This window comes from Durio zibethinus, chromosome 8 (assembly GCF_047325235.1).
Source record: "Durio zibethinus cultivar Kanyao isolate XHJ-2024 chromosome 8, ASM4732523v1, whole genome shotgun sequence".
NCBI lineage: Eukaryota > Viridiplantae > Streptophyta > Magnoliopsida > Malvales > Malvaceae > Durio > Durio zibethinus.
The window spans coordinates 25,475,198-25,501,273 of record NC_143169.1 but is presented as its reverse complement, the minus strand read 5'-3'; the positions used below and the strand labels follow the sequence as shown (position 1 = coordinate 25,501,273).

The 26,076-nt window shown below is 34.2% G+C and overlaps 2 protein-coding genes and 4 pseudogenes across 7 annotated transcripts; 4 read left to right on the top strand and 2 right to left on the bottom strand.

Moving 5' to 3' along the window:
• Positions 1 to 3,593: 3,593 nt before the first annotated feature.
• LOC111278708 (calcium-binding protein KRP1 pseudogene) lies at positions 3,594 to 4,465 on the top strand (annotated as a pseudogene).
• A 4,568-nt stretch (positions 4,466 to 9,033) lies between these two features.
• LOC111278716 (uncharacterized) lies at positions 9,034 to 10,698 on the top strand. 3 transcript variants are annotated; one of them, XM_022865339.2, is made up of 2 exons: positions 9,034 to 9,759; positions 9,891 to 10,698. In XM_022865339.2, the coding sequence occupies exons 1-2, from the start codon at positions 9,253 to 9,255 to the stop codon at positions 10,023 to 10,025; spliced, it is 642 nt and encodes a 213-aa protein (XP_022721074.1). In that variant the 5' UTR covers positions 9,034 to 9,252; the 3' UTR covers positions 10,026 to 10,698. The 3 variants fall into 3 exon arrangements, with proteins under 3 accessions (XP_022721074.1, XP_089621277.1, XP_022721076.1); XM_089765151.1 differs by having other exon boundaries at positions 9,040 to 9,759; positions 9,852 to 9,988; XM_022865341.2 differs by having other exon boundaries at positions 9,060 to 9,759; positions 9,894 to 10,321.
• A 613-nt stretch (positions 10,699 to 11,311) lies between these two features.
• On the bottom strand, positions 11,312 to 15,332 carry LOC111278662 (universal stress protein PHOS32-like; annotated as a pseudogene). The gene is made up of 4 exons (XR_016344163.1): positions 14,462 to 15,332; positions 14,092 to 14,149; positions 11,972 to 12,404; positions 11,312 to 11,849 (listed from the first exon to the last, which is right to left on the bottom strand). The product of XR_016344163.1 is annotated as a universal stress protein PHOS32-like (transcript).
• Positions 15,333 to 15,413: 81 nt separating this feature from the next.
• Positions 15,414 to 17,895, top strand: LOC111278225 (E3 ubiquitin-protein ligase CSU1-like). Its single transcript, XM_022864804.2, has 2 exons — positions 15,414 to 15,806; positions 17,012 to 17,895. Exons 1-2 carry the CDS (start codon positions 15,568 to 15,570, stop codon positions 17,685 to 17,687), a joined length of 915 nt encoding a protein of 304 aa, XP_022720539.1. The 5' UTR covers positions 15,414 to 15,567; the 3' UTR covers positions 17,688 to 17,895.
• Positions 17,896 to 18,016: 121 nt separating this feature from the next.
• On the top strand, positions 18,017 to 21,181 carry LOC111278226 (uncharacterized; annotated as a pseudogene). Its single transcript, XR_016344164.1, has 5 exons — positions 18,017 to 19,277; positions 19,433 to 19,496; positions 19,696 to 19,853; positions 20,255 to 20,320; positions 20,521 to 21,181. The product of XR_016344164.1 is annotated as an uncharacterized LOC111278226 (transcript).
• Positions 21,182 to 21,431: 250 nt separating this feature from the next.
• Positions 21,432 to 24,224, bottom strand: LOC111278490 (putative cyclin-D6-1; annotated as a pseudogene). The gene is made up of 6 exons (XR_016344162.1): positions 23,550 to 24,224; positions 23,344 to 23,430; positions 23,135 to 23,230; positions 22,843 to 23,044; positions 22,623 to 22,753; positions 21,432 to 22,526 (listed from the first exon to the last, which is right to left on the bottom strand). The product of XR_016344162.1 is annotated as a putative cyclin-D6-1 (transcript).
• Between the last annotated feature and the right edge of the window lie 1,852 nt (positions 24,225 to 26,076).

Sequence of the window (26,076 nt, the reverse complement as noted above, 5' to 3'; positions counted from 1 at the left end):
TTTGTAAGTTGTAAATAACTCTATCTTAAGAACAAAATAATATGTCATTCTTGTATCAATTATTTACTCAATACCGGGATTACCAATATGATTACAATCATCATGTGTATAAATCAAAGTAATTGCATCATTATCTGAATTTACTGTTGCAATATTGTCACTATCTGAACTCTTACCTTTCTCATCTTTCCACTCTTGTTTCAAGATTTTACAATGTCATTTTATATGATTTGTTTTACCATAATAGAAACACTTTACTTTATTTCTAGACTTAGATCTATGTTTAGATTTACTATGACCTTTTGAGTTTTGACCTCTATCGATGTTTTTACCTCTGTTTTTTGTGACCAGAATTTGATTTTCAAGGTCTACATCTTTCCTCTTACTTCTTCATTAAACATATTATCTTTTATCATATCCAATGTCACCTTGTAATCATGAGTTGAATTAAAAATAGTCATAACTAAAATATTCTAATTATCTGGCAATGAATTTTAAAAAAATAACACATTCATTTCATCATCCATCTTAAGCTCCATAGTAGTTATTTGATTAAATATATCTTAAAAATCACTCAAGTACTTTGCAATAGATCATCCATCATTATACTATAAAGTTGCAAACTTTTTAACAAGCATAATTTTATTCATACTTATTTTTTTCTCATACAATGTTATCAATTTTTTTCAAACAATGTGAGCATCTGTCTCTTACGTTACATGATGGAACACGCTGATATCAATTTATTTTTAATTATAGCCAGCATCTTTCTATCTAACTTTTTCTAGTTTCGTCTTTCATATCTACTGATTTAGCTGAATCACCTAATACCGACTTTGATACCACTTGTTGGAGAGATAAACCATATTTGAAGCCCATAAGAGCACATCAAAAAGCTCATACATATATGTTGGACACCACTTGAGCCCAAAAGCTTAAGCTATTAGGTTCTTGGATCTTTTAAGGATATATAAGATATCTCATTTAGATTTTCTAATGATGTATGATTATTTACTCACATGTGAACCATATCCCAACAATCTTCCTTGTTTACTTGTGAGTTCTGATCAAGTCTCACCTCGGTTCCCTCGTGTAAGTCCTATCAATACCTCTCTTGGGCCAAGCAACCTCATATTTCCAGTGCACTTTTGGGCCAAGCCACAACATTCAACCTTGCCACCTAGGTTGTCTCAATGCTCCCTCAAGCTTACAATCCAAGTTGACTTAACACATCGCTCACTTAGGTGTTCTGCTTCTGCATATTATCATATACTTGTTACATCCAAGTTGAACTTTTTAAACATCAACATTCGAGCACATGATGGACATGGCCAACCTCTGATATGCTAACAATCTCCCTTCTAGTAATACCACTGGGACTTGAAGCCATAACCTTGGCTTTGATACAACTTGTTAGAGAGATAAACCACACTTAAAGCCCATGAAAACATAATAAAGAGCCCATATATATATGTTGGACACCACTTGAGCCCAAAAGTTTAAGCTATTAGGTTTTTTGGTCCTTCATACATATATAGGACATCTCATTCATACTTCCTAATAATGCGAGATTCGTTACTCACATGTGAACCTTATCCCAACAATCTCTTCCATTTACTTGTGAGTTTGATAAAGTCCCACCTCGGCTCTTCTTTATAAGTAAATCCTATCAACGCCTCATTTGGGCTAGGCAACCTCATATCTTTAGTACACATTTAGGTCAGGACACAACACTCAACCTATCTGCCTAGGTTGTCTCAGTGCTTGTTCAAGCTTGCACTCCAGGTTGACTCAACACATTGTCCACTTGGGTGTTCCACTTTTGCATATTATTATAGACTCGTTGCATCCAAATTGATCTTTTTAAATATCGACATTCGAGCATATGAAGTTGATGAATGCAACCAACCTCCGATTTGCCAACAATGTCTCCCCTAGCAATATCATTGGAACTCAAACCCGTAACTTTGGCTCTGATATCATTTGTTGGGGAGATAAACCACACTTGAAGCCTATGGAAGCACACCAGAGAGCCCATATATACATGTTGGACACCATTCGAGCCATAAAGCTTAAGCTATTAGGTTTTTGGGTCCTTCATATATATATAAGATACCTCATTTAGATTTCCTAACGACGTAGAATTCTTAACTCACATGTGAACGTTATTCCAAAAAAAAATTTCGTCCAGAGCTCCAACGGAGATAATGTTAAAGTAAGGGTAAAGTTTCCATTGCTGGTAACTTAGTAGTTAGTACTTAGTATGGCTTTACTAGCAAAAAACCCTGCTTAGAAGAAAAAAAGAAAGAAAGATCACCGGCTAGGAACCCCTTTTTCATACCGACAATAGCACAATATTGATTACCATGGTTCAAAAGTGCTAATAAAAAATAGACCTTGTTTGCATCAGTTGAATAAACTCGGCCTACCCACTGTCCGATGCCTATGCCCAAAGCCAATATTGTTTTCTTTGATCTGGACAATGGAAAAATATACCTAGAGCTATCCACTTATTACAAGTTTTTGGCACCTCAATTACCATGCCAGAGATCAAGATTTCATAGCAACCAAAAACATGAATTTTGGGTTAGGATCCATTTTAGGACTTAAAACTTTGCACCATCAAGTCAAGTGGACTCTGAAATTATAATGAGCCAATCATTTCTTAACTAAAAATTTAAGCTGATAAATTAATTGAAATAAACTGCCATTATTTTTCCTCGCAGTCCAAACGCAAAAAACACCCTTTCTGATTTGATAAAAGCCTAATTGTGCTAATATCTTGTTTTTTCTTTTATTATATTTATTTCCTTAAACCTTCGGTCAATTTACCACCATCCTTGGAAACAAGACGAGACAAACTCTGTGGCCTGACAGTTCATCATTGGAAATGGAACTCTCGCAAGAAGTTTCTCTTTATTAACCGGATTAACAAGCATCAAGGTTCATTCTCACCTACATTAATTTCATGGTCAATGTAAAGAGCATAATTCAGGGAAATTACCCGAAACCTGAACACATTTTCTCTTCAACATTATCATAATCATAAAAACAATAATTTGTTGAGAACTTACTGATTAATTATCTTTGAAGCTTTTAAAGAGAAAACCCTTCCAGGTTTATATAATCACAAGGAAGGTGCGAAGAACATTTGTAAAGATATTTTCAACTATTCTTAATCCTTAGTACATGTTTTAGCAATAGTGCTTTTCATGTAGTATCAATTGGGATGAACTGGAAAGCGACTCATCAACTTACCCAATCAAATTCAAAACGCAAAGTTGATATATAATTTAAAAATAAAATACCTAGTAATATTTATAAAAGGGCATATATTTGGGGTCGTGTTTTCCCTCCCACTTTCAACTTTACTTCATATTTATGTATTAGGTGACACAATCTGATGACCCTGACGTACAAAGTGCGATACTGTAGTCAATTGCTGGTGGGTCAAAACTAGACAAATTACTAATTTTGAACATAGTGTGGTGTTCCAGCAATTGCCCGTATAAAACCAAAATTTTTTCTCATAACTTGAATAAAACCTGCGTCACCAACTGGTACCTCATCCATGCAACTTCGAGGAAGGAGAACATTTACACAAACGAAACCGGCCTCGATTTTATACCCCAGCAAAATGCCGGCTGCAACAACCTTCCCAAACAACTTCCTCTTGCCTGTACGTTCGTTGTCATCGACAATCCTTCCTTCAACATTTCTGCTTCCTTTCCTCCTACGACTTTACTCCTTATACACATTATTTATAGTTATAAATACCCTATACCTCAGTCCGTCTTTCTCTATTACCGCATTCCATTTGCAATTCCTAGAGTTAGGACTTACGCCTGTGACTTGGTTGCCTTTCATTCACAAATGGCAGCACAAAATGCGATTGTGTTCGAGGATTTTTTCCCAGCCATGGTGGAGAAATTAGGTGCTGAAGGGTTCATGAAGGAGCTGTGTAATGGGTTTCGGTTGTTGATGGATGGAGACAAAGGAATGATCACTTTTGAGAGCTTGAAGAGAAACCTGGCTTTGCTTGGATTGCAAGACATGAGCGATGAAGAAGTGGTTTGCATGTTGAGAGAAGGCGATTTGAATGGAGATGATGCTTTGGATGAGATGGAATTTTGTACTTTAATGTTTAGGTTGAGTCCTGCTTTGATGAAGAGCTCAAGAACATTGTTGGTTGAAGCTTTAGTTAACGAAATGTAATCCTTTGTCTGCATTCAGCAAAAAAAAAAAAAAAAAAAAAAAAAAGGTGATCAAATGTTGTTCTCGTTTTTGTTGTTCTAGGGCTAATCTGTCATCAAATGTTGAAGAAAAAATGACAATGTAGCTTCTCTTATCTCAAATTTTACCCATTTTAGTAATTTCCTTACCAACAATTACCTTCTCTTACCTCAAACATGGCGGATTTAAACGAATTTAAATTTGAGAAATAAATCTTCAAAATTTTTGGACTGCAAAATCAAAGGGAGGTTTCTTGTAGAATTGGTTGACTATGATACCATTTCCATTGGTTTTTAGTAAGTTCTTAATGCTAGAATTGGTTGAGTTGTTTTAGGATTTCATTTGCTTCTTTGTTTTTATCGAAAAATACAAGTTAGCAGACGACAAAGCGGAAAGAGAACAACAAATGGACAAACGAAAAAACAAACAAGACATGAGACATCTTTTCCAGGCTCTCCTGGCAAATTGAACTGGAAATCAGACCCTAGATAGATCCTAGATCCAGTTTTGTTTAGGGCTTTAGGCTCAGAAGTCAGAACTCTCTGGCGCTCGAACTCCTGGGAAGAAAAGAGAAATGAAAAGAAAGGCTGGGCTCAGATTACCTGGGCTTTGCGTAGCCCTTGAGTCCTATCTATACTATAGACAAGTAGAAGAATCTTGCCCAATTTTTGTGTTCTGAAAAGCATGACCGACTTCCCACATGAGCCATGCATTAAATTCTTATTATCTTAATTGGATATAGTTGCAGGTATGAATCTTACGCCAAGTAAATTCTCTTCAGAATCTTGCCTTGATGACCTTCAGGTCCCCCTTTTTTGTTTTCGATAGTTAATTGCAGTAGTAAACTGTCCCCATCTACGGTTCACATCTTCAATATAGAGATGCTTTGAAGTTTTATATCACTTAATTTCATGCTCAAGGGGAAGAAAAACAGGATTCTCAGCCACTGGTTGAGGAAAGTTTAACCTTGTCCACATTAATGATATCCATACGATATATTAAATGACACCAACAACATCAAGCCTACAGGATATGAAGCACCATACCAGGTCCACTACCATGTAGAATATCAAAAACCTGACAAGCTGATCTTCACTGGCTCGAAGTCAACATGAAATGAATCTTTTTCTTTTCTCAACCTAAACCACAAATTTCCTTTCCTCGTTCAAATTTGGCCTTTGGGGGAAAAAGATTTATTCATCCATATCTTAAGAGTAACTGCTTTCTCGGCCAGCGGAAATGGACACCAGCAAGGCCCACAATCTTATTCTTCGTGCTGCGTTTGTGTCTACCACAAGAATATTGGAACATGAACAAATGAAGTTTGAACTGGTGTGAAAATCCACTTTTTCCACGCAAAGTTACTGTTCTACATGACAAAACATTACTAAAAAATCAATCACGTTGGTCAAAATTTTGAAGATTAGAAGAATTTACAGGTAATGACATAAGATCAGCCACACGGTTTTTAAACTCATTAAAAACACCAGATTCGACTTTGTCATATGACTAGCATAGAAACATCAAATTAAAAGCTGAAATATGATGGACAACCAACATGCACACGTAACATTCATACATAAAATAATAAATTCAAATTAAAAATATAAATATATTTATTTCGACCCAATGCAAAAATGATTTATTTCAAACTCAATTCACTAATAAATAAATCTTTACAATTGTGAGACTTTTAGAATAAAAAAAATCATCAAAAACTCTTTACTCAAAATTTATCTCAAAACCAATTACATCCTTTTAATTACCCCCTCACTTAACGATTCTCTTGGTGTCTAACTATTTGAGATTACCAAACTAAAATAAAAATATCTTATTTATAAAAGTAAAACCCTTTATACATTTTCTAAACATCTTATTATGAGATACAATACAAATTTAAACTCTTATAACTTCACTTAACTTTCAATATGAGATTATGAAATTTAAGGTAAATACCAACAAATCTTCCATTGACTTGAATCTCTAAATACTTCAACAGTATTTGTAAAAGCTAACATGCTTGCCTTTTTTTTTTACTTTTATCATAGGAATCCCAACAACTGAGCTTCCATCAAACATGTATAAGTGAATTTTTACCCTATTCTTTTGTAGAATCACACTATCATTCTTTTACACTTTCAACCAATTATTACTATCATAATATGTATACCCCGAGAAGCTAACTCACCAAAATCAATCAAATTATAGCTATAACTCAATAGCTACCTTACATGATGATGTGTCCAAACAACACCATTGTGAGATTTAAGGCAAACACTACTAATGCCTTGAATTTGCACATTTTCATTGTTGGTAACCACAATATCCCAATACTTTATATTCTTTTTCAACTCCACAAAACAACTCTTATCATTACAGACATGAACTGTAGCAGTTGAATCTAAAACTCAATATTTATCACCTTTCAAAGTCTGATTCTCATCCATACATCATCAGATATGACAACAACAATATCACTTTTTCTTTTATCCAATTTATTCTCATTATTCACCCTTTTAAAAGTAGTTATATCCCTTCTTAGCTTCTTGCAGCGCACTTGGATATGTCACTTTTTACCATAATAATAATATTTTATGTTATTGTAATCTCTGTCTCTTAAATTGAATCTCCTTCTTGATCCATTAATCCTCTTTTGAGTCCTTCCTCAATCAAAACCTTCTACAAATAGTGTACTCTCTCCAAGTAATTAGTTTTATATTCTCATAAACCTTTTGTTCTCACGCAACATGACAGTCATATCATCTAACTTCAAAGTAGACTTACTCATAAACAAAGTTTGAACTAAAAGCCTACAAGACTTGGCAAAGATGACAACAAAATTAAAATTTTTTTTTTTATCTTTTAACTTATCAACATAAACCGTCAACAATTGAGAAACCAATTTATTAAGTTCATTCAGGTGATAGTGAAGACTCATACCTTCTTCTATATTGAAAGAATATAGATATATTTTCAAATATAATTTGTTAGTCAATGACTTCAATGCGTAAATACCCTCAAGTTTATCTCATAAGCAATTGAAAAATCAATCTATTAAACTCATTAAGGTGATTATGGAGACTCATACTTTTTTCATTTTCAGAGAATACAGATCTATATTCAAACATAATCTGTTAGTCAACGACTTCGATGCGTAAATACTCTCAAGTTTATCTTATAAACTCTTCGGAGTACTTTTAGTCAATACATTATACTTTACCTTTCGGGTTAACGTTAATTTAATAGTACTAATAGCTTTTTTCTGAATTCTATTCTAATTACTATCAGACATTCTTTTAGACTTACTACTCTCTAATGCATGATCTAACCCTTATCGTATTAACAGATCTTGAATCATACTTTGACATAATATAAAATTACTCTCTTTATTAAATAACGGAATCTCAAATATGCTTGATCTAACTCTTGTTGTACTAACAAATCTTGAATCATATTTTATCATAATATAAAATTACACTTTTCATTAAATAATGGAATCTCAAATTTAGGCATAGATATATTAGAGACATCTTAAAACACTTGTTTCACAATCTCTTGAGCCTGTCTCTTCTCCTTGCTCTGATACCACTTGTTGGGCAATTAACACATACACGTAAGCTCAAATCAAGAATAAAAACACATAAATATATTTGTTTCGATTTAACTCAAAAATAATATACTCTAAACTTAATCCACTAACAAATAAATCTTTACAATTGTGAAAAAAATCATCAAAAACTCATTACTTAAAATTTAACAAAAAACTCAATTATATCATTTTAATAGTCTATACACTTAATTATTCTTTTGGTGTCTAACTATTTGAAATTATCAAACTAAATCAAAAGTATCTTATTTATAAATATGAAATCCTTTATATTTTTATTAAAATTTCGATGTGAAATATAATATAAATTCAAATTTTTATAACTTTAGTTAACTTTTAATATAAGATCATAAAATTCAAAATAAATCTCAATAAAATCAACCAGTAAAAATTTATCCGGTGGTTGTTGTTTAGAGTCAAAATGCTTGGGAACTTAAAAGTTTTAAAATCAAATCTGTAGTAGGTTTAATTACTGAGAAAAATAAAAAAAAAAAATCTTCCTATATATAGATAGTAAATCCTAATAAGATCTTTACCACGGCCTAATTTGTGCCAATAATGGACCAGACAGACACGTTTCTCTTGACTAGACAATCTGTAGCCGGACAATAGGTGAAACCTGATTCCCGTAACATGAAGATTGTCACTAAACAAATGCAATTGGAAGAACAATCAACCTCTTGAACTATCCCAGCCAATTACTCTCCTAAGAGGAAATTTAGTAAACACTACAATGGTGGCCACAGAATTAATAGTTCACTGGGACGCAGACAGGTGTCTCGTGGAATACTGTTCCAAGCAGAACCCGCCAGGAAGTACGTAAATTGACAGGTCCACAGGGACCAAGGACTTATCTTTCATCATCAATTTATGCCGAACAGCAGAGAAATAGGTTTTGCGTACAGAACGAAAAGCAATGAGTTGTTGAATAGGGTATGATGTGGCAAGATCCCGTTTTCTTGACCAAAATGCATTGCTCCTCAGTTCCAAACTTTTTTTGACAAAAAGTCAATCACGCAACGCAAACATGACTTGGTGTTCTTACTGTACTACTGACAAATTTTCAAACAAACGCAGCCACACTTTACTTAAGATTATTGGTGCATTAATTCGAACTCCAAAGGATGATTTCCCATATATCTAAAAAGGATGTGAGATTTATCGAAACAAAAAAATTGAAAATAATTGAAAAAAATTAAAATTTAAGAAAAGAATAAAGAAAGCAGAAGGAGGAATTTTATACATTTAACGAACATTGGCCAACTTGCCCTTGAGCATTTGTTTATGTATCTTAAAGCACTAAGGTTGACTAACAGGAACAAACACAGAACATATAGGCATAAAACTTCAGCGGTGCGCATGGAAATTCAATATTAAAAGGCAATTCTTTCAAACCAAGAACAAAAAAAAAAATGAAAAAGTGTGAGCTTTGCAATTCTCTGGCAAAGGTTTATTGTGAATCAGATCAAGCCAACTTGTGTTGGGATTGTGACTCCAGAGTACATGGTGCCAATTTTCTGGTTGCTAAGCATTTAAGAACTCTTCTTTGCCGTCTCTGTCAATCTCCTACGCCCTGGAATGGCTCGGGACCAAAGCTTGGCCCAACTTTATCTGTTTGTGATAGTTGTGTCAATAGAAATGCTTGCAGAGAGGAGATAAACAATGAAGAAGAAACACGTGATGATAATAATGAAGATGATCTTGGTGGGGAAGATGACAGCAGTGAAGATGATGATGATGATAGTGGTGGTGATGAAGAAAATCGAGTGGTTCCATGGTCATCTACGCCACCAGTTTCCAGTTCTTCAACAAGTGAAGAATCTTCCACCAGGCTTGACAGCACCCAAGAAGGTGCTTCTCAATCAAGAACAGTTCTTTCATTGAATCGCACGCTTGACACTGTAGAGCCCGCTTCTCGAGTAAGCCAGTCTGTTTCTCAATTTTTTTTTTTTGCAAATCTTTCTCTGAATGATCCTCATAAATCTTGGAATTTTTCATTCGTTTAAGCCAGAATCTGAATTTTAGACGTTGCTGAAATTCTATTTTGAAGCAGGATCACTCAGGCTGCTCATTTTCTCCACAACATCAGAGCAAGAATTTGTCAAATGAATCAACCTCTTTAGACGCTTTTATGTCACTGAAAGACCAGAAAATAACAATGAGAGACCCTCTCAAGGGGTTTTAGAAGGGTATGGCTGCTGGAGACATCTGAAGAAGTCGAAAACACTGCTTGATATCTGCAAATGATGCAAAAGCTGGTTCAAGATGAAATGGCATTTTTACAGACTAATTACTTTTCGTTTAATATGAGGTAACTTTCTCTAATTAGAAGTCAGCCAGTCTTGATTGGTATGTGTCGGGTGTACTTAATTAAAGAAGAAATGTAAGCTTTTTTTTTTTTTTTTTTTTTTCATGTTGAAAACTTGAAATATTAGCTAGTTAGTTTTACATTGAAGCTGAAAGAACATTTTACAAATAAATTTAACTATAAAAGGTGATATCCGACAGATTTAAAATTTAAATAACTAATATTTACAACGCTTTTTTTATTTCATGTTTGTTAAAAAAAAAACATTATGGCAATGTATAGTTGCAAGTGATAGAGGCTAATAACAGCTAACAAATTTTGTTTCTTTAATAAGAAAAACTTGATTACTTTTCAACCTCAACACAGATCACATGTTTCTTCTGGGAATAAGGCAATCAGGTACCATTCTTTAAGGGATGAATTGCACTGTAATGATCAGGTTTGCCAAAGTTGCATCTTTGTTTTTTAAGAATATAGCACCACATCTCCCTTAAGCAACAGTTTCATTGTCCTCTTCCATTTCCAACACACTCGATGTAATCAATGCAAAGATAATGCTATCGATTATGACAAAAGCAATTAACTATACTTCTCACCTTCCTAATTTGGTATCCAAAATTTGAATTTAACTTTTTTTTTTTTTCAATTTTTTGTTTTTTGGATTACGTTCGTTCTTCAAATACCTGGGAGTTTACTCAAGTTCCAATACAAACTCCAAAAGTTTTTTTTTTTTCCTTTTTTTTCACAAAAAATGAAGAACATTGAACAAGCGGCAATTTTAGTTGTACCTAATGGTGTTCATAATTTGATTTTAATCAAATTAATTAATTAACTTAATTTAATTTAATTAATCAATCAATCATTGAATTAATTTCGTTCAATTAATAAAAATAATTTTAAAAAAATTTCAATTAAAATTAAAATTTTAATCGAAATATAATATAATTTAAATATAAAATAAAAAATACATAAAATAAATCATTTAATTTTATAATTTGTTAAAATTTTTAATATAATACTTTAATATTTGAATATTTTATCAAAAATTTTATTTAATTTATTTAAAATATGAGAAATTTAAAATTTAAAATATAATTTAATATAAATATATTTACTATTCGATTAATCAAAAAAATTAACCGAATCGATCTAACTAAACTCAATTTATTAATTTTTAAAATTTATATATTTAATTTAATTAACAAAAATATAATAATATAATTCAATTAATTCAATTTTAAATAATTCAATTCAAAATTCATCGATCAACACCCCTAGACTTGTACCCCACCCTTGACAATGCTTGAGTCCAGGAAACGAGTGGGATCCTTTTCTGGTGCAAGTGTTGATACCAATTGCACCCAGACAATGAACCTGGTTTTAATTGTTTGACCAATAAAATCCAAAATTCCACTTCTTTCACCATGAGATTCACAAAGACAACCGTTGAAACCTGAAGGCGTGATGAAGGTATCTAATGATTTCTTTTGCATGCGCCACAAGTTTTGTAGTTCCCTTTTGAGTCCTTTTTTCTTTTCAAAAGAAATTTATCAAGCACATGCATTCCCGACGGTACATTCCCCTTGAATGTTTTCTTCTTTGAGAGCTCGCGCCGATAAAAATTGAATGGCTTGAGTTCAGAGCGAGGTCATTGGTGTCATTTGGTCCACACGAGTTGACAGGCTTACTATGTTTGTCATCCTACAGAAAAACATAGGAAATTAACGAAAGAAAATGACTGGTTTTTTCATGATTAAATGCATCGAATTCAAGCTTCTTTTACGTTATCCCTTCAAGCTAGTGACAAAGTTAATGATGCATACACTGTTTAGGCTTTCTTTCATCAAAACTTTAGCTGCGAATCACTGAGCGACATGGGCATGCAAAAGCAGTAGTTCATCATTTCCCCATTTAGTCTCTTACTGAGAATTTAATTAAGGTTTATGAATTAAATAAATATATATTTGCCATGAACACAATCTTAAGCAATATCTTGGTATTTTCAATCGTAAGCTAGCTTTAAATCAATCCCACCATCTCTTTCACTATTATTTGTACCGTATAAATAAGCCGACCATCACATCGGATTTAGGCGATTAGAAGAACAGGTGCAAAGGCGTATATTGTAAAAACAAAACACTAGAACCACCAACCATTTTCACACAAGACCGTTCAGAGACTCCATTAAAGACCATTCCAACTTCTAAACTGCCTCCCTAAGCGCCCTCCTTGCTGCTCATAAAGCCTTATGCGAATCTGTAACAAACAGAAATCGGTGTCAATTTTCATCCAAAACAGCAAGATAGAGGAAGCCATAACACCTATAAGAGAGAACATTTCTACTACTTTGTCATAAAGTACAAAATTTCTTTTTTCTGATACCAAGGGTGGTGCGATGTGTGTAACACTGTCGGTGAATTAGATATTGCAGGGGTGTCCTTTAAGAAATTATATGACACACATCGGTTCATAGAAGAAAATAAACTAAACTTGACTGATCAAATCACTATATGTCAGTTTATATGGTTAGTAATATTTAGCCATACAGATCAACCACCAGCCAAGAACTAGCATTCTGCTGAAATAATTTTTTTGGGCTTCAAGCAAAATCGAACTTAATGAACAAATTAAATTTCATGTGTTAACACAGTTTGTAGACACTAAAGAAATATTCTCCTCAAAATAATAACAATATTCGTTTATATGTTTCATGTTATTCTAGATGCAAAATGTTACATAGTTTTGGAATGCTAATGCTATCAGTATCCTCAGATACACTTCCAGGGTGATTCAATAGAAACCATACCAATTAAGTAATTATGGGACTGACTAATTTGTTGCTTGCCATTTATGGAATTGTATAACCACAAAGCTGTACATATGCATGTGGTTATATAGCTTTTAAATTCGGTAAAAACCCCAAATTGCCCCAAAACCAGATATGTTTTTGGAAAGACCTTGTAGTAGATTAACATTTTCCAGGGAAACATGTTACTAAAATAACTAATTTCAGCGATGCTCAGAGATGCCATAGAAAAGTCATCAATTTGCATGCATACAGTACATCATAAAATCCCAGATGGCAATGCTAGTCCAGAATCATGGCAAACATCTTGTTTATGTATAAATTCATAACTACATTAAAAAGATTATTTAATTTGCACGTAAGGTACCAATCAAATACAGTATTTCGTGTGAATCGCAAACAGCATGAAACTGTCACAACTTAACTGAAATAGAGCAGAACTAAGGTTAATGCATAATTTCCTTTTTTTTTTTGGGTACAAAGGAGGCCTTAATCTAGGGATACAGGAAGAGGTTGCAAGTACTGGGATTTGAACCTTACACTTGCTGGACAACGCCACTCGGGTGGCTACATAAACCAACTAAGCTAAATTATGAATTCATTAATGCATAATTTCAGGATGTCGTCTTCTTTTTTTTTTTTTTTTTTTTTCTGTAACTAAACATCTTACCAAATTTGACCAAAGAAATGGAAGTTTACTACTTTCACTGGGATAGATCTTTGAATTAAGAGGGTTTAGGGAAATAGAGAAATAAGAAAAATTATAAAGAATGCAACGACATGGGAGAAGCTGAAACCAAAGTTGCGCCATAGCTTACAATATGAATTATGAAGTAAATGACCTTCAGGGCACATTACAACACTGCAGAAATACATAGAGATGACAGCTATGGCAAATAAAATGTTACTCATAGTATCAGTAATCTTATAAAGCAAAGAACAAAAAGAAAAGAACAAACATCAATTTAAACTCTATGAGCAACAAACATCAATTTAAACTCTATGAGCAAGCACCATCGATACATGCTAGTTCAGCCGATTTAGAAAACATAAAACTAAAATAGGCTAACTGTAACTCGAATCTAAAGACAAAACATAGAAGATCTTTCTCTCTAATTAACAAACTTTTTTGCTCACAATTTTATCAGGGAAACATATTGGCAGTTTGGCATTGAAAGGTTTCGGGCACTTAAGCCTGATGCAAAAAAAAAAAAAAAAAAAGAACATCAATGTAATAAAACTGATCAATATGCAAGATGAGATTCAATCTAAACAAATTCAAATAAAGAGAACAGAATTGTTACAGACAGAGATGGGATGCTTCTTGTCAACAATCTGATAGCACCATTAAACAGGAGATGCTTAATCAATAATCAGAAAAACCCTCTCCACTCTGCAATTTTCCTTCTATGAATAGAAAGAAGATGCAATAATGTGCATGTCATACTCAGATGATCAACCAATGACACTTTCTGCCATATGAAATGAAGAAATTAAAAAACCAAACCTGACTGTTTATCTTCGGCATTATGAAACCCCTTTTCCTCTTCCTCTACTAAAGGACATAAGACTTCTCCATCTTTATCTAACCCATTTCCCTTCAAATTTTCCATCGCTATCTTTCTCTTTCTCTCCATCAGGAAATCTGACAACAATCACAGGACAAACACAGTGACGAACACAGTAATCACTTACACTTCCCAGCCTTCCTTTAGCACTCCTCTTTGCAGCTCCAAACCCTCTACTCCCCATAACCACAGCACTCAAACCCAACCTTTCCACCTCCAAGCAAAGCCTTTCCTTCATATCATGATCTTTCACTATGTGAACCTTAAAGGATATATGAGATTCCGCCAATAGTAAAGCAAGATCGTTTATTTTCTTATTAGTGAACAAATCAAACTCTTCCTCCCGTTTCTGCTGAGTTTCCTGGGTTTCATCATCATCAGGAAGTGACACGTCTATGGCTCCCCAGTCAGCACCGTAGAGAACGCTCGTCGGACTCACGTGAAGGAGGATAACAATGTCCCCCGAACGAAGGTAGTTGTGAACAGCCCATTGAACGGCAAAGGCACTCTCGTAGCTCAGATCAACGGCTATACCGATCTTACGTTGGGTCCCGGAGGAGGAAACTGGGAACCTTGGAGAAGATGGTTGTACCAAAATAGCTGTAGCCGGTCGGTCCAGCGATAAATCCGATGGGTTTCTCTCCTTGGGTGAAGCGGCCATGGACCAAGTTTTCTAATTTTTTTGGCTGTGTTCAATTAATTTTCCGGGTTTTGGTTGTCGGAGAGAGACAAGACAAGTTGGTAAAGACATTGGAAGTGAAAAAGCCTGAACAAGCGTCAATATAACGTCAGAGAAAGTTCAAATTTGGACAAGCCATTTTTTATTTTTTGTTATTTATTATTTATTATTATTATTTTTATATTTGTCTTTTTTTTTTGGTTATGTATTAATATTTTATTTTAAATATAAACCCGGTCCAATTTCTGAAAATCCTAACTCTGGTAATTTCTAGGGTTTGACTTCTCTCTCTCTCGATCTTCCAATCCAATAACAATTGAAATCGATAAGGGTTACGGTTTTCCGTTCACAGACAAATAATCAAAGATGCCACAAAGGCACTCCAAGAACAACAACGATTTAGCCTTCTTCACGTACGATGAGAAGAGGCAGCTAGGGTACGGGACGCAAAAGGAGAGATTGGGGAAAGACTCGATTAAACCATTCGATGCTTGCTGCCTTTGCTTGAAGCCTTTCATCGATCCTATGTCTTGCCAAAAAGGTCACGTCTTTTGCAAAGAATGCATTCTCGAATGCCTTTTAGCCCAGAGAAAAGACATCCAAAGGTACCCTTTTTAGCCCAGAAATTCTGTGTTTGGATCAACGAATTGTTGATGGTATTTTGCCCAATTTATTTGTTTAGACTTTAGAAATCATGTTAATGACTTGTTAATTCTTATTATTTTTCTTTGGGATGGTTGCTTTAACTGTAATTCAACTTATAACTATCTGTATGTCGTAATTCATTTGGTAAAGGAGATGCATTAGGTATTTGTGATTTTTCTTCGTTGAGGGGTTATAACTGAACAAACAGCTATGGCCTAAGATCTTTAGAACGTGATGTTCTAGGTATTCATTGGATCACAATGGCAGTAGGTGGAGTTGCATGTAAAAACATGGCTGATTATTGGTGGGCAAAAATTTTGAAGTGTTGCCTAATTCAGCATTCTGTTTATTTTGATTGATCCTGCTACAAACTAGTCTTACGCCCCGATTCTGTATTTTTGCGATGTCTTTGTGATAGAATTGAAAGTGGAAGAAACAAAACTGAATGGAAGTAGAGAAGCTGGTTATCATTGAGATAACAGTCTCTTTAGCGTCTAACAAACTTTTGTGTTTCCAAATGTGAAGGATGCTTTCTGTTAGTGTGTGCTTGTATTTGTCTTCTTTAAATTACCCTAGCCATTTCCCCTAAACGCTATCTATGTGTTTCAGCATGATAACAATCAAATCAAGAAGAATGATGTTCTTATGAACTTTTTTTTCCAGGTTTTAGATCATTTTTGAGTCCGTTGCAGTTTATGATAAGCTAGACAATTTATACATATAATCTTTTTTACAATTAGATGACATCACTACATTCTCTAGTTTGATTGGATAGAAGTTATTTTCTAGAGCTGCTATTAGTAATTTCCCAACGATAGGAGGTTAGGAGACTGATATGAAAGCCTGCTAGGAGAACATAACTCTTTCCTCCTTTTCATTGGAGCAAAGTAGGATTTGAATATGTCTTCTTTAGTGCTTTTAATGTTTAGTAGCGTTTTTTTTTTTTTTTTAACTATAAATTGGCAGTCTCCAATGTGAAAAACTACCTTTCATGTGGTGCAGAAAAAATTTTGAACTAATAAGGTTCTTTGGTAGTTAAGTGGGTGCTTGTACTGGATTTTCTTTAAAAAATAATAATAAAAAAAACTGCTCTGTTCAAAATCAGCTCAATTTGTCCCTTTATGGGACAATGTGTTGAAAAGCATGTTTTTATTCCATGTGGCAGGAAGCTTGCTGCCCACGCTGCTCAGCAGAAGCAAGAGAAGGAAGAGCAGGAGGAGAGGTTGATGTTGCAGAAATCTAGAGAGCTTGATGCATTTGATCAGCAAAACCATGGTGCTGTGCCACAATACAATGACAGAAACCACAGCACGGACAAGAATGGGTTCCATGGGGCAAATAGTGTGAAGGCCACTTCTTATGAAGCGGAAGCACTCCGGACAATGAAAGCATTCTGGCTTCCCTCTGCCACTCCAGAAGCACCTGTTAAAGTCGAGGCTCCTTCCACCGGTACAATCTGTCCAGAAGGTAAAGAAAAACTCAAGCTGAAGAGCCTTTTTCCTATCTACTTCTCTGAAGATAACAGTGAACAGAAGAAATCCAATTCTCTTGATAAGACTTACATTTGTCCGAGCTGCAAGGTGACTCTGACAAACGCATTATCATTGGTAGCCCTTAGCTCCTGTGGACATGTCTTTTGCAAGAAATGTGCTGACAGGTTTATGGCTGTCGATAAAGTTTGTTTGGTCTGTGATAAGGCATGCAAAGAGAGGAATTTGGTGACCTTGGTAAAAGGAGGGACAGGCTTTGCTGGCCACGGGGATCATCTTGAAGCCACTGATTTCAAGCATTTGGGAAGTGGTAGTGGCTTGGGGCTTGTGAGACCTGCCGCGAAGACATAAACTTTCTTTTTTACCTCTTTGTAGGTCTGTTTGTTTGCCTCTCCATCGAAGAAAAGTGAAACAAGAAAGGGAAAAGAGATGCAACGAGTTTCATCTGCTTTATACCTTTCGGATTCAATATCTTTGCACATCATTCTATTCTGTACTTCTGGTATGAATTTGTTTAATTTTATTCTAAAATAGCAATGGCAATATCGTTTTTTTTCCATGTTTAAACATGTTTAGGCTCATTTTCTTGCCTTTGAAACTAAAATGGTTAATATAGGAGTTGAACTGTTGAAATTCTTCCCATTGTTGTTGGATCGAGGGACAATGCATATAGAACTAGAACTCCTATTGTTATTTGTTACTATTATCACATTAATTTTTTTTTAAGGGATAAGATAAAAGAAAATTAACCCAATGAGCCAAGCTATAGGTTCATGTAAGAAGGGAAGGTCGGAGGGTGGTTGAGAATTGACGATAAGTCATAAGTGATAACTCTCAAACCCACCTTCATTGGGAAGCATAAATAATAAGCTTTATCTGATCACAAAAAAACCATCAAAAGACCCCACCACCTCCATCATCATCACCCACCAGCTTGGGTCTCCCTCTGCTCGGTGCCGCCTGCTGCTTCACTTTCACCTCCCCACCGCAAGTAAACTTGGGTTGGTCCTAATAATAACTAAGGAGCTTTAGCTTTGGCTTTTGGGTACAGCTCAGTATCCGTGTGTTTCCCATCTGCCTATTTCATTCCAAGTTTTCCCTTCACAAATTAGACCACCATCAGATTCTTGAATAAAACAACTTTGTAGCATTAACTTCATCACCAATTTTGATATTATTGATATACAGTATTCCAACAAGGTTTCTGCTTTTGTCAACATCTGACTCTAACACCCCATAAAAGCTGGTTGCTTTCTCTGTCTATATCTTGTTCCATATAATGTAAAGACGAAATTCAACAAAAGTTTAAAGCTTGAAAGTTGAAAACATGACTAAACAATTAATGGCATTAATTATTAAATATCACCAAAAAAAGAAATAGGAAAGAGAAGAACTTTTACTGCAGTTAGAGATTCTTTTTTCCTTTTTTCTTTGGTGGGAAATTAGTGAAGGTCGAGATTAGAACGTTAATGAAGCTATTATTAGCAGATTATAATGTTAAATGTCCCATAATCAGGATCCTACGTGGCAACAGCTGTCCAATCAATTATCCGCCTCTACGGGTCCCACACCCCATTAATCATCCCCGCCAAAGCAAAACTAAAAAAACAATTATTAAAAAAAAAAAAAGGAGAGGTTAAGCTTTGAAGTTTCCTCGCTTGTGTTTTAATGGTGGAACTGGATAAGCAAGAGAAAGTTGTTGTAAGTGGAAACAAAGAGGAAGAAGAAGGAGAGAGGCTGCTAGATCGAATGGCGGTGTTAGATTTCGACATGCTATGTTCGACGGTGGTTTGCAAACCCAAGGCAAATGGAGGAAACTTGAAAGCGCTGAGGATTGTTCAGAACAAGGAAACGGCAACTTTGTGGCGTTTTGAAGATGCGAGAAGGTGAAGTTGTTCTTGGTTTCTTGGCTGACTGCTGTCTCGCTCTCCAATCTGCCTGGTCAGTTCTCTCTCGATATGTTTCGATTTTGAGGAAAAGGCCGTTTGTTTCCTTGGAAAATTAAAAAAATTTAGTAGAAAAACTGATTTTATGTTATGAAACCGATGTGAGTGATTCTATTAATGTTTATGTAATAGTGTGTTCTAATGTTGCAGTTGCCCCTGCTACAGATTTGGGAAGAACATGAGGCGGGGTGGTTTCGGTTATTGCTTTCTTCAGGTAAAAATTTTCATGTTTCTACATTGTTATGCTACTCAAAACACCATATCTGGAAATGGGGAGTTCCCAGATATGTTGTTTTCATAGTCACCTTATGATATGCAAGTTCAGGGATTTTGCAATTTTTATATATATTCTAGTTTATTGCCAATGATGCTGTATTGCAATATATTCTTAATTCTTAATGTGCTTTTTGCAGGGAACTTTTTATTTCATTTTTGTTATGAGTTCGTTTCTGAACTTCCTTGCCTTCATTGTCACCAAAAGGAGTTCTGTATTTGGCTGTTGCTTTCATCATATCCATTGGATCATATTTGTGTCTTCCTTACACAGACAAAAAGAAAATTCAATATTAGGGTGAGAACTTTTATTTATCGACATTCTTGATTCTTTTCTGACTCTAGGCTCTAATGATAAGTGATTTTTCTTGATTCCTCTTGATTATGGCTTTCTCAGTGCATTGAACTTCTATTCTTTTGTGTATAAGAATTATAAAGATTGATAAATATGTAAGATCAGCTCATCTAGTCATTTATAAATGGTGTTGTTATTTATCTATTATCTGGATAGGACTAAGATATCTTGAATTTCAACTGCATGATCAATTATTGTGCTTTCCGGATCTTTTCTTTATGTTTATATTGATTATATACTTCTGATAGTTATTTACATTTTCACTTTAACTTTCCCAGCATCTTACACTTCTGTTTCAATTTTACTAAAACCATACTATTGTTAGGAATTATGTTTGTTTGCAGGGTAATGATAGCTTAGTGGATGATTGCATCTACCATCTTATCTGCCCTTGCTGTACGTTATCCCAAGTTCTTGTCCTTGCCAAACTGTGTTCGAACTTTGAGTAATTTATTAAGTGACTCTGCAATCCAAAAATGCAACGAGACTCTTTGAATTATTGATATTATTAAAGAATCAAAGTCAAATGTGGCTCAAATTTAAGTTCTTCAAATCTTTCATTTTCCTGAAAAATGATAATTAGCTTTTTTTTTTTCTCGACATGGAGCAGGAATCCAGAGCATTGGAGATTAACAATGTCCAAGATGGTACATGGCATGGTCGTGGTGATATATGCATAGGAAACTACGAAGGGAGCAAAGCGTTCATTGAGCTACTCCCTCCTCCTCTATCAGTTAAGACTGCTGAGCCCTGCAGCATGCAAAATAGTTTAAATGGTGATGATAACGGTTGAAAACATGAGAAGCTGTGTATTCAAAGATCTTGTCCAATATTGGCTACAACAGCAAATCACAAACTTCCCAGAAAACTTTTTCTTTGATGGAGGGATGCTAGACAAGTTGATGGAAGAGCAAAGCGTTACCGGCTTGGACCATAGAATCCTGTAGAAATGGTGATCCATTTTATTCAAGGAGAAAGATAATGGTGCTTCCATGTGCATCAAAGGAAACTATTTGTAACAGTTCGGGAGGAGTTTTGGGGACATCCAATCCAACTTTGCATTTCATTGTTATTTTCACCAGATAGACTTTGAGTCTCTGCCCCCCATTTTTCTTTACCTTAATTGATTAAGGGAAAACCTTATTCACCATGACTGCTGTAGATGCTTCCTTTTAGAAAGTATATTTTGTTTATTTTAAATAATAGCTTGGAAATAGATTTGTTATTTTACTCTTTTTTCCTTTTGTGAATAAATACATAGGTTCTGCCGACTGTACTAGTATTCATCATTGAATTCCGAATATAGGTGTTCCATTGCAGGCTTCAGATTCCCATATATGCTAACTTGGCCTGATGGAGAGAGCAATAGAGTGAATTTTGTCTATTTTTCAAGCTTCTTTTTGACCAAAAACTTCTTTCCATAGAAGTTTTAGAATTGCTAGCCCTGGAACTAATGGCCTGGATTATGTAGATTAGAATCAACATTAGTGAATGATTCTATGCAACTTAATTAGAAGACATGAAGGAAGTGAAATTTGTAATTTCATAGGGAAAAACAACTCCAAAATTTTTGTGAAAGAAACCGTACAGAAATGGCAGGAACAACTTTCTACAAGGAGTAAAAGCTGGGCATGCAATTTGGGCTTGGATCCTTGGACCATCTAAAATGGCCCAGTGGTCCCTGGATTAAGATAATGTTTACTGTCTACAGAAATCAACTTTCTGATCTTTACCTCCAAAAGTGGACCCAAAACTTCATTCAGGACCATCAACCTTTGCCCAATAAATCAATCAGTTAATTTGCATTGCTGCAATCAATTCATTTCTACAAGAAAACAAAAGTTATGTTTCTCGTGTTTCTCAATTCCTGAATAACCAACAAAGATGAGACATAGTTATTTCTCCCTCGGTGCCTTTCAAGCATATAAATAGTGTATTTTCTCGACAAAGATACCAAAATCTTTCAAGACAGCAACGTGCCTTGAACGTTGCCTTTCTCTCCCTCAGTCTCTCTCCCTTATCCCCACAAATTTTTTAATTTCTTGAGTAGTATTTGGTGGAATTGGACTATCTACTTTCCCGCCTATCTCATTTTCTTTGGTCTTGGTTTTTTACAACAATTTATAGTTATATTCTATACTTTGACATGAGAAATGAAGCCTCCATCTGTGCCTGTTCAAGAAACCATTTTCTAATTTGAAGTTTACAGTGAAATATCTTATTGAATGAAGCATTGCTCTATTCCCTATCTGCTACACAACAACACAACATTAACTCAAACAATTATTTCTAGTTTAACCTTTGAAGCCATGTTTTTGTCCTTCATGTCCTTTCTCCACATTAGGTAGTGAAAATCTAGCTGAAAATCTTGTCCACATGGTTGAATCTGGGAAATCTGCACCCTATTAATTTCCGACGCTTGATTTCTCTCTTTTCAGACATTGCAGTGGCAGCTGTGGTGCTAGTGGTACTTTCACCTTCTGATTTGGTGCATTTACAGTCTAAAACACTTACTGGGGTTCGTGTACTTGAGCCCGACACCCTATCTACAAATGATTCGCTGATTTCGTTAATCACCATCTGTTGCATTGCATTAAAGCATTTTAACAGGTTCTCCTGTAAAAAATTATTAAGGTTCATTCGTTAGTGTAAAGTAACCAGAAATGAACAAAATATATTCTGCAAAACTAAATATGAGGACTAATTGCTTACTTTGTTCACGTGTTCACAAGACAAAATTGAGTTTTCGAAAAATGGAAACTGCAATGGGAATAGCTCATGAGATGCCAGAAGAAGAGCCGATGCTGCAATTGTTGATGGTTTGAACTCTAACAGATTGATTTCTGCAACAAAAACAGAGTTTTTCTCGTAAGGGTTTAAGCTGTTTAATGTTAAAGACATGACAGAAATGATTTATGTTCTGTTTGATTACCATTACGAGCTTGGAAGATTATGTTCGTCGCTCTGTCTTTTAATGCATGTGTCGAAGGTGGATCCTTTTGTTCGAACAAAGATATGAAGAAACAGATAAAGGAGAAGGGTGTTATTGATCTCATTCGCCAATTCAAGGCATCAAGAATCAGAAGCTCCATTCGTTGGATAGCTGGGGCATCAAACATGAATCCTTCTTCCCTCTGTTTCATTTGTATTAGTCATACATGAGGGTAAACAGATTAAGGAGATTAAAAGTACAACATTATTAATCCAAAACAGATGTTTTTTACCTGGAAATTGGAGGAACAGAAATGTATTTCCTTCATCTTTGCTGCCAAAGAAATGCAAGCTATAACAAGAAGCCTCAGAACCCATGGATTACCTTGCTACAAAATTCAAGATGAATTGGATTGTTAGCTGAAGTTGTTTTAATGTATCAACCAATCCTCTGTTTGATTAACAAGAAAACAAAGAGAGAATATTTAGATAGACAACATACCGGGATTTCTTGCCTGGAGATGAACCGATCCATGTAGTTAACAGCCAGGTATGTCGTGTAGGAATCAAGGTTACAAGAATACTGTGCCTGACCAACTAAAACAAGTTTACAACAAAATACAAGAAAATAAAAGAAAAGAACAGTAAACAACATTAAAAAAAATGAAAGAAAAAGAACAGTACTAAGTTGGGATAGATATGGGATACCTGCAAAATGAGAGAAATGGCTTCCTGTCGGAAAGAAACATAGAAGTCACTGGTCTTTAAACATTGAAAATAGTTCTGAGAAGGCATGTGATCAGATTCTGAAGAGAAGAGAGTTGAAATTTTATCAGATTGCTGTTCTTTCAAGCCTGTGAACGGGTCCTCAAGATCAAAGTACTCCATATCAATTCTCTTTCACTTTTTCTTTGGTTAATTTTCTTCTTCCTTGAAACTTTTGGCCTTTTTAATCTGCTATATGTTGGAATTGAATGAAATTTGAGAGAAGGGCCAAGGGAAGAACGAGAAAGAAATAAATGTGAGAGTAAAAGAGTGAGTAATAATGATGGAAAAGAGAAGTTTCGCTTTCTGTGCCGAAAAAGAAGCTGTGGTCTGTGGAGTCTTCAACCTCACTTCTGAGTCTTTTCAGTCCCAGCAGCTGCCCCAATAACTTATATGGTTGTTGGTCCCTGTCCCTGCCTAGACATATCTCTTTCTCCCTTGGAAAAGAGAAAAACAGGCAAGTTGTGGTTACAATTTGTTGTTTTAACATTGTTGCACGATTTAATACTAACTAATCTGAAATAATTAGTATTACGAGGTCCTGAATGTTAAGGATTGTACTTTTCAAGAGCTAATGTTGGAGAAAAAGGATAAAAGTGCATCTTGCCCTTCTTTGAACATATATATTCACCAGGTTATTAGTGATTCCTTCCAGGTAAACCTTTCTTGACTACTTAATTACATCAAAAACTGACAGGATCATTTGTAGTTTGTTCTCAAACCCACTTTCATTTTTGAACAAAAATCTTTTAAACATATATAGTTTGACAGGTTCATCAGTCAGTGAGTTTTATCATATGTACTTTCATGCTCCCACTGTCAGTTACTTGACATCTAGATTAGTATATTATTGCCCCCTGAAGGTTGAATTCAATCCATGTCTTTAATTTTAGTGATCAAAATTTAAATTCTAACAACGTCAAATAAATATAGTTAAAGAGCAGATTTGAATTTTCTTCATGTAAATCAAAATTATTGGAATTTTATCTGAAGAAAATAGCTAGCAATTGACTAATACTCTAATGGATGTTCTTACTAAATCCAATAAAATAATAAAATGTACTACTTTTTTTTAACTTTTTAATCAACTCTTAAATTTTTTACCTTATTATTTATCTTATTAAAGATAATATTACGAATATAAATTTTTTTTAAATTCGTAATTTTTAAATATTAATTTCAATAACATATGAATTGATCAAAAAAATAATTAATTTTTTAAACTTTTCTTTTGATTAAAGAATAAGTAAGCCAATGTAAACTGGTCACATTTTCCCAAACTTCCTTTTATTTTAGCATTTTCTGTGTCATAGTCATTAGACTCAAGGTTTCATTTCTCTAAAGTCATTATGTAAATGTGGGTTGACTCGGTTAGTCTTTATATATATATAAAAAAAAACTTTTATTAAAAAGAAAAAACAATGTGCCTTCAATTTCTTCAACCACCCCCATATTCTCCATCATATGAGCATTTAAGGGTGCCACTTCATTCTACGAAGAACAAAGATATTATTGCGCCACATTCCTTGACTCAAACTATTTAATTTGTTAACCAACAACTTGAAATTAAAGCCGTATATCTTGGATTCACTCATTTTCTATTTCGATTTCACATTCTCCGTTTGGTTGGTAAGAAGGAAAGAAAGAGATAATGATAGAAAAAAAATTTTTGATTTAATGATTAAATTACATAACCATAGGTGTTATTTTGTAACTCAATCATTGAATTTAAAACATTTTCTTTTCTTTTCTTTTTTTTTTATCAAACAAAACCAGTATTTGTTTTGTTGAGTATCAAAATCAATGAATTTTAAGAAAGGAAAAAAGAAAAAAATGGGTTTTTTTTTTTTTACCCTTAAAAAAGGGAATATTTGATGAAATTATTTGGTTATACAAAGTGAAGAAAAATGAGGAAAGGAAAGTTTTTATTGATGACCCATGAATATAAGTTTTTCATATGTTATCATTCGTATAAAATATAAGTTTTTTAAAATTTTATTATGACCCATAAAATTTTAGCATTTTTCACTTAGATCTTTAGATACATAAGATTTACATATGCGCAAGTATGATTAAGACATTTTCAGGTGTACATGTAAGTCATTGGCCTCATGATGTTAAAATGCATACATAATGCATACATAATGCAGCACAACCATCCATATGAAACTTTAATTGATTTTTGGCCTATTTGATGTGCGATAATTTTATGAATTTTAAAAATTGGATTTACTATCTTCTTTGTCTCGATATCTTTTCCGATTCAATCTGACAACATCAATATCCCCGAACATAAAAGAAAAATAATTACTGAAAATAACAAATTAGTTGATGAAAGATCAAACGATTGTGAAATTTTATAGTAAGCATATTTATAGTATAGTGAGAACTAGTATCGATCTTTCACATTCAAGTTCAACCAACCTGAGTGCCTTTTTCTGGACATAGCCGTTTATCGAGGCAGAATCTT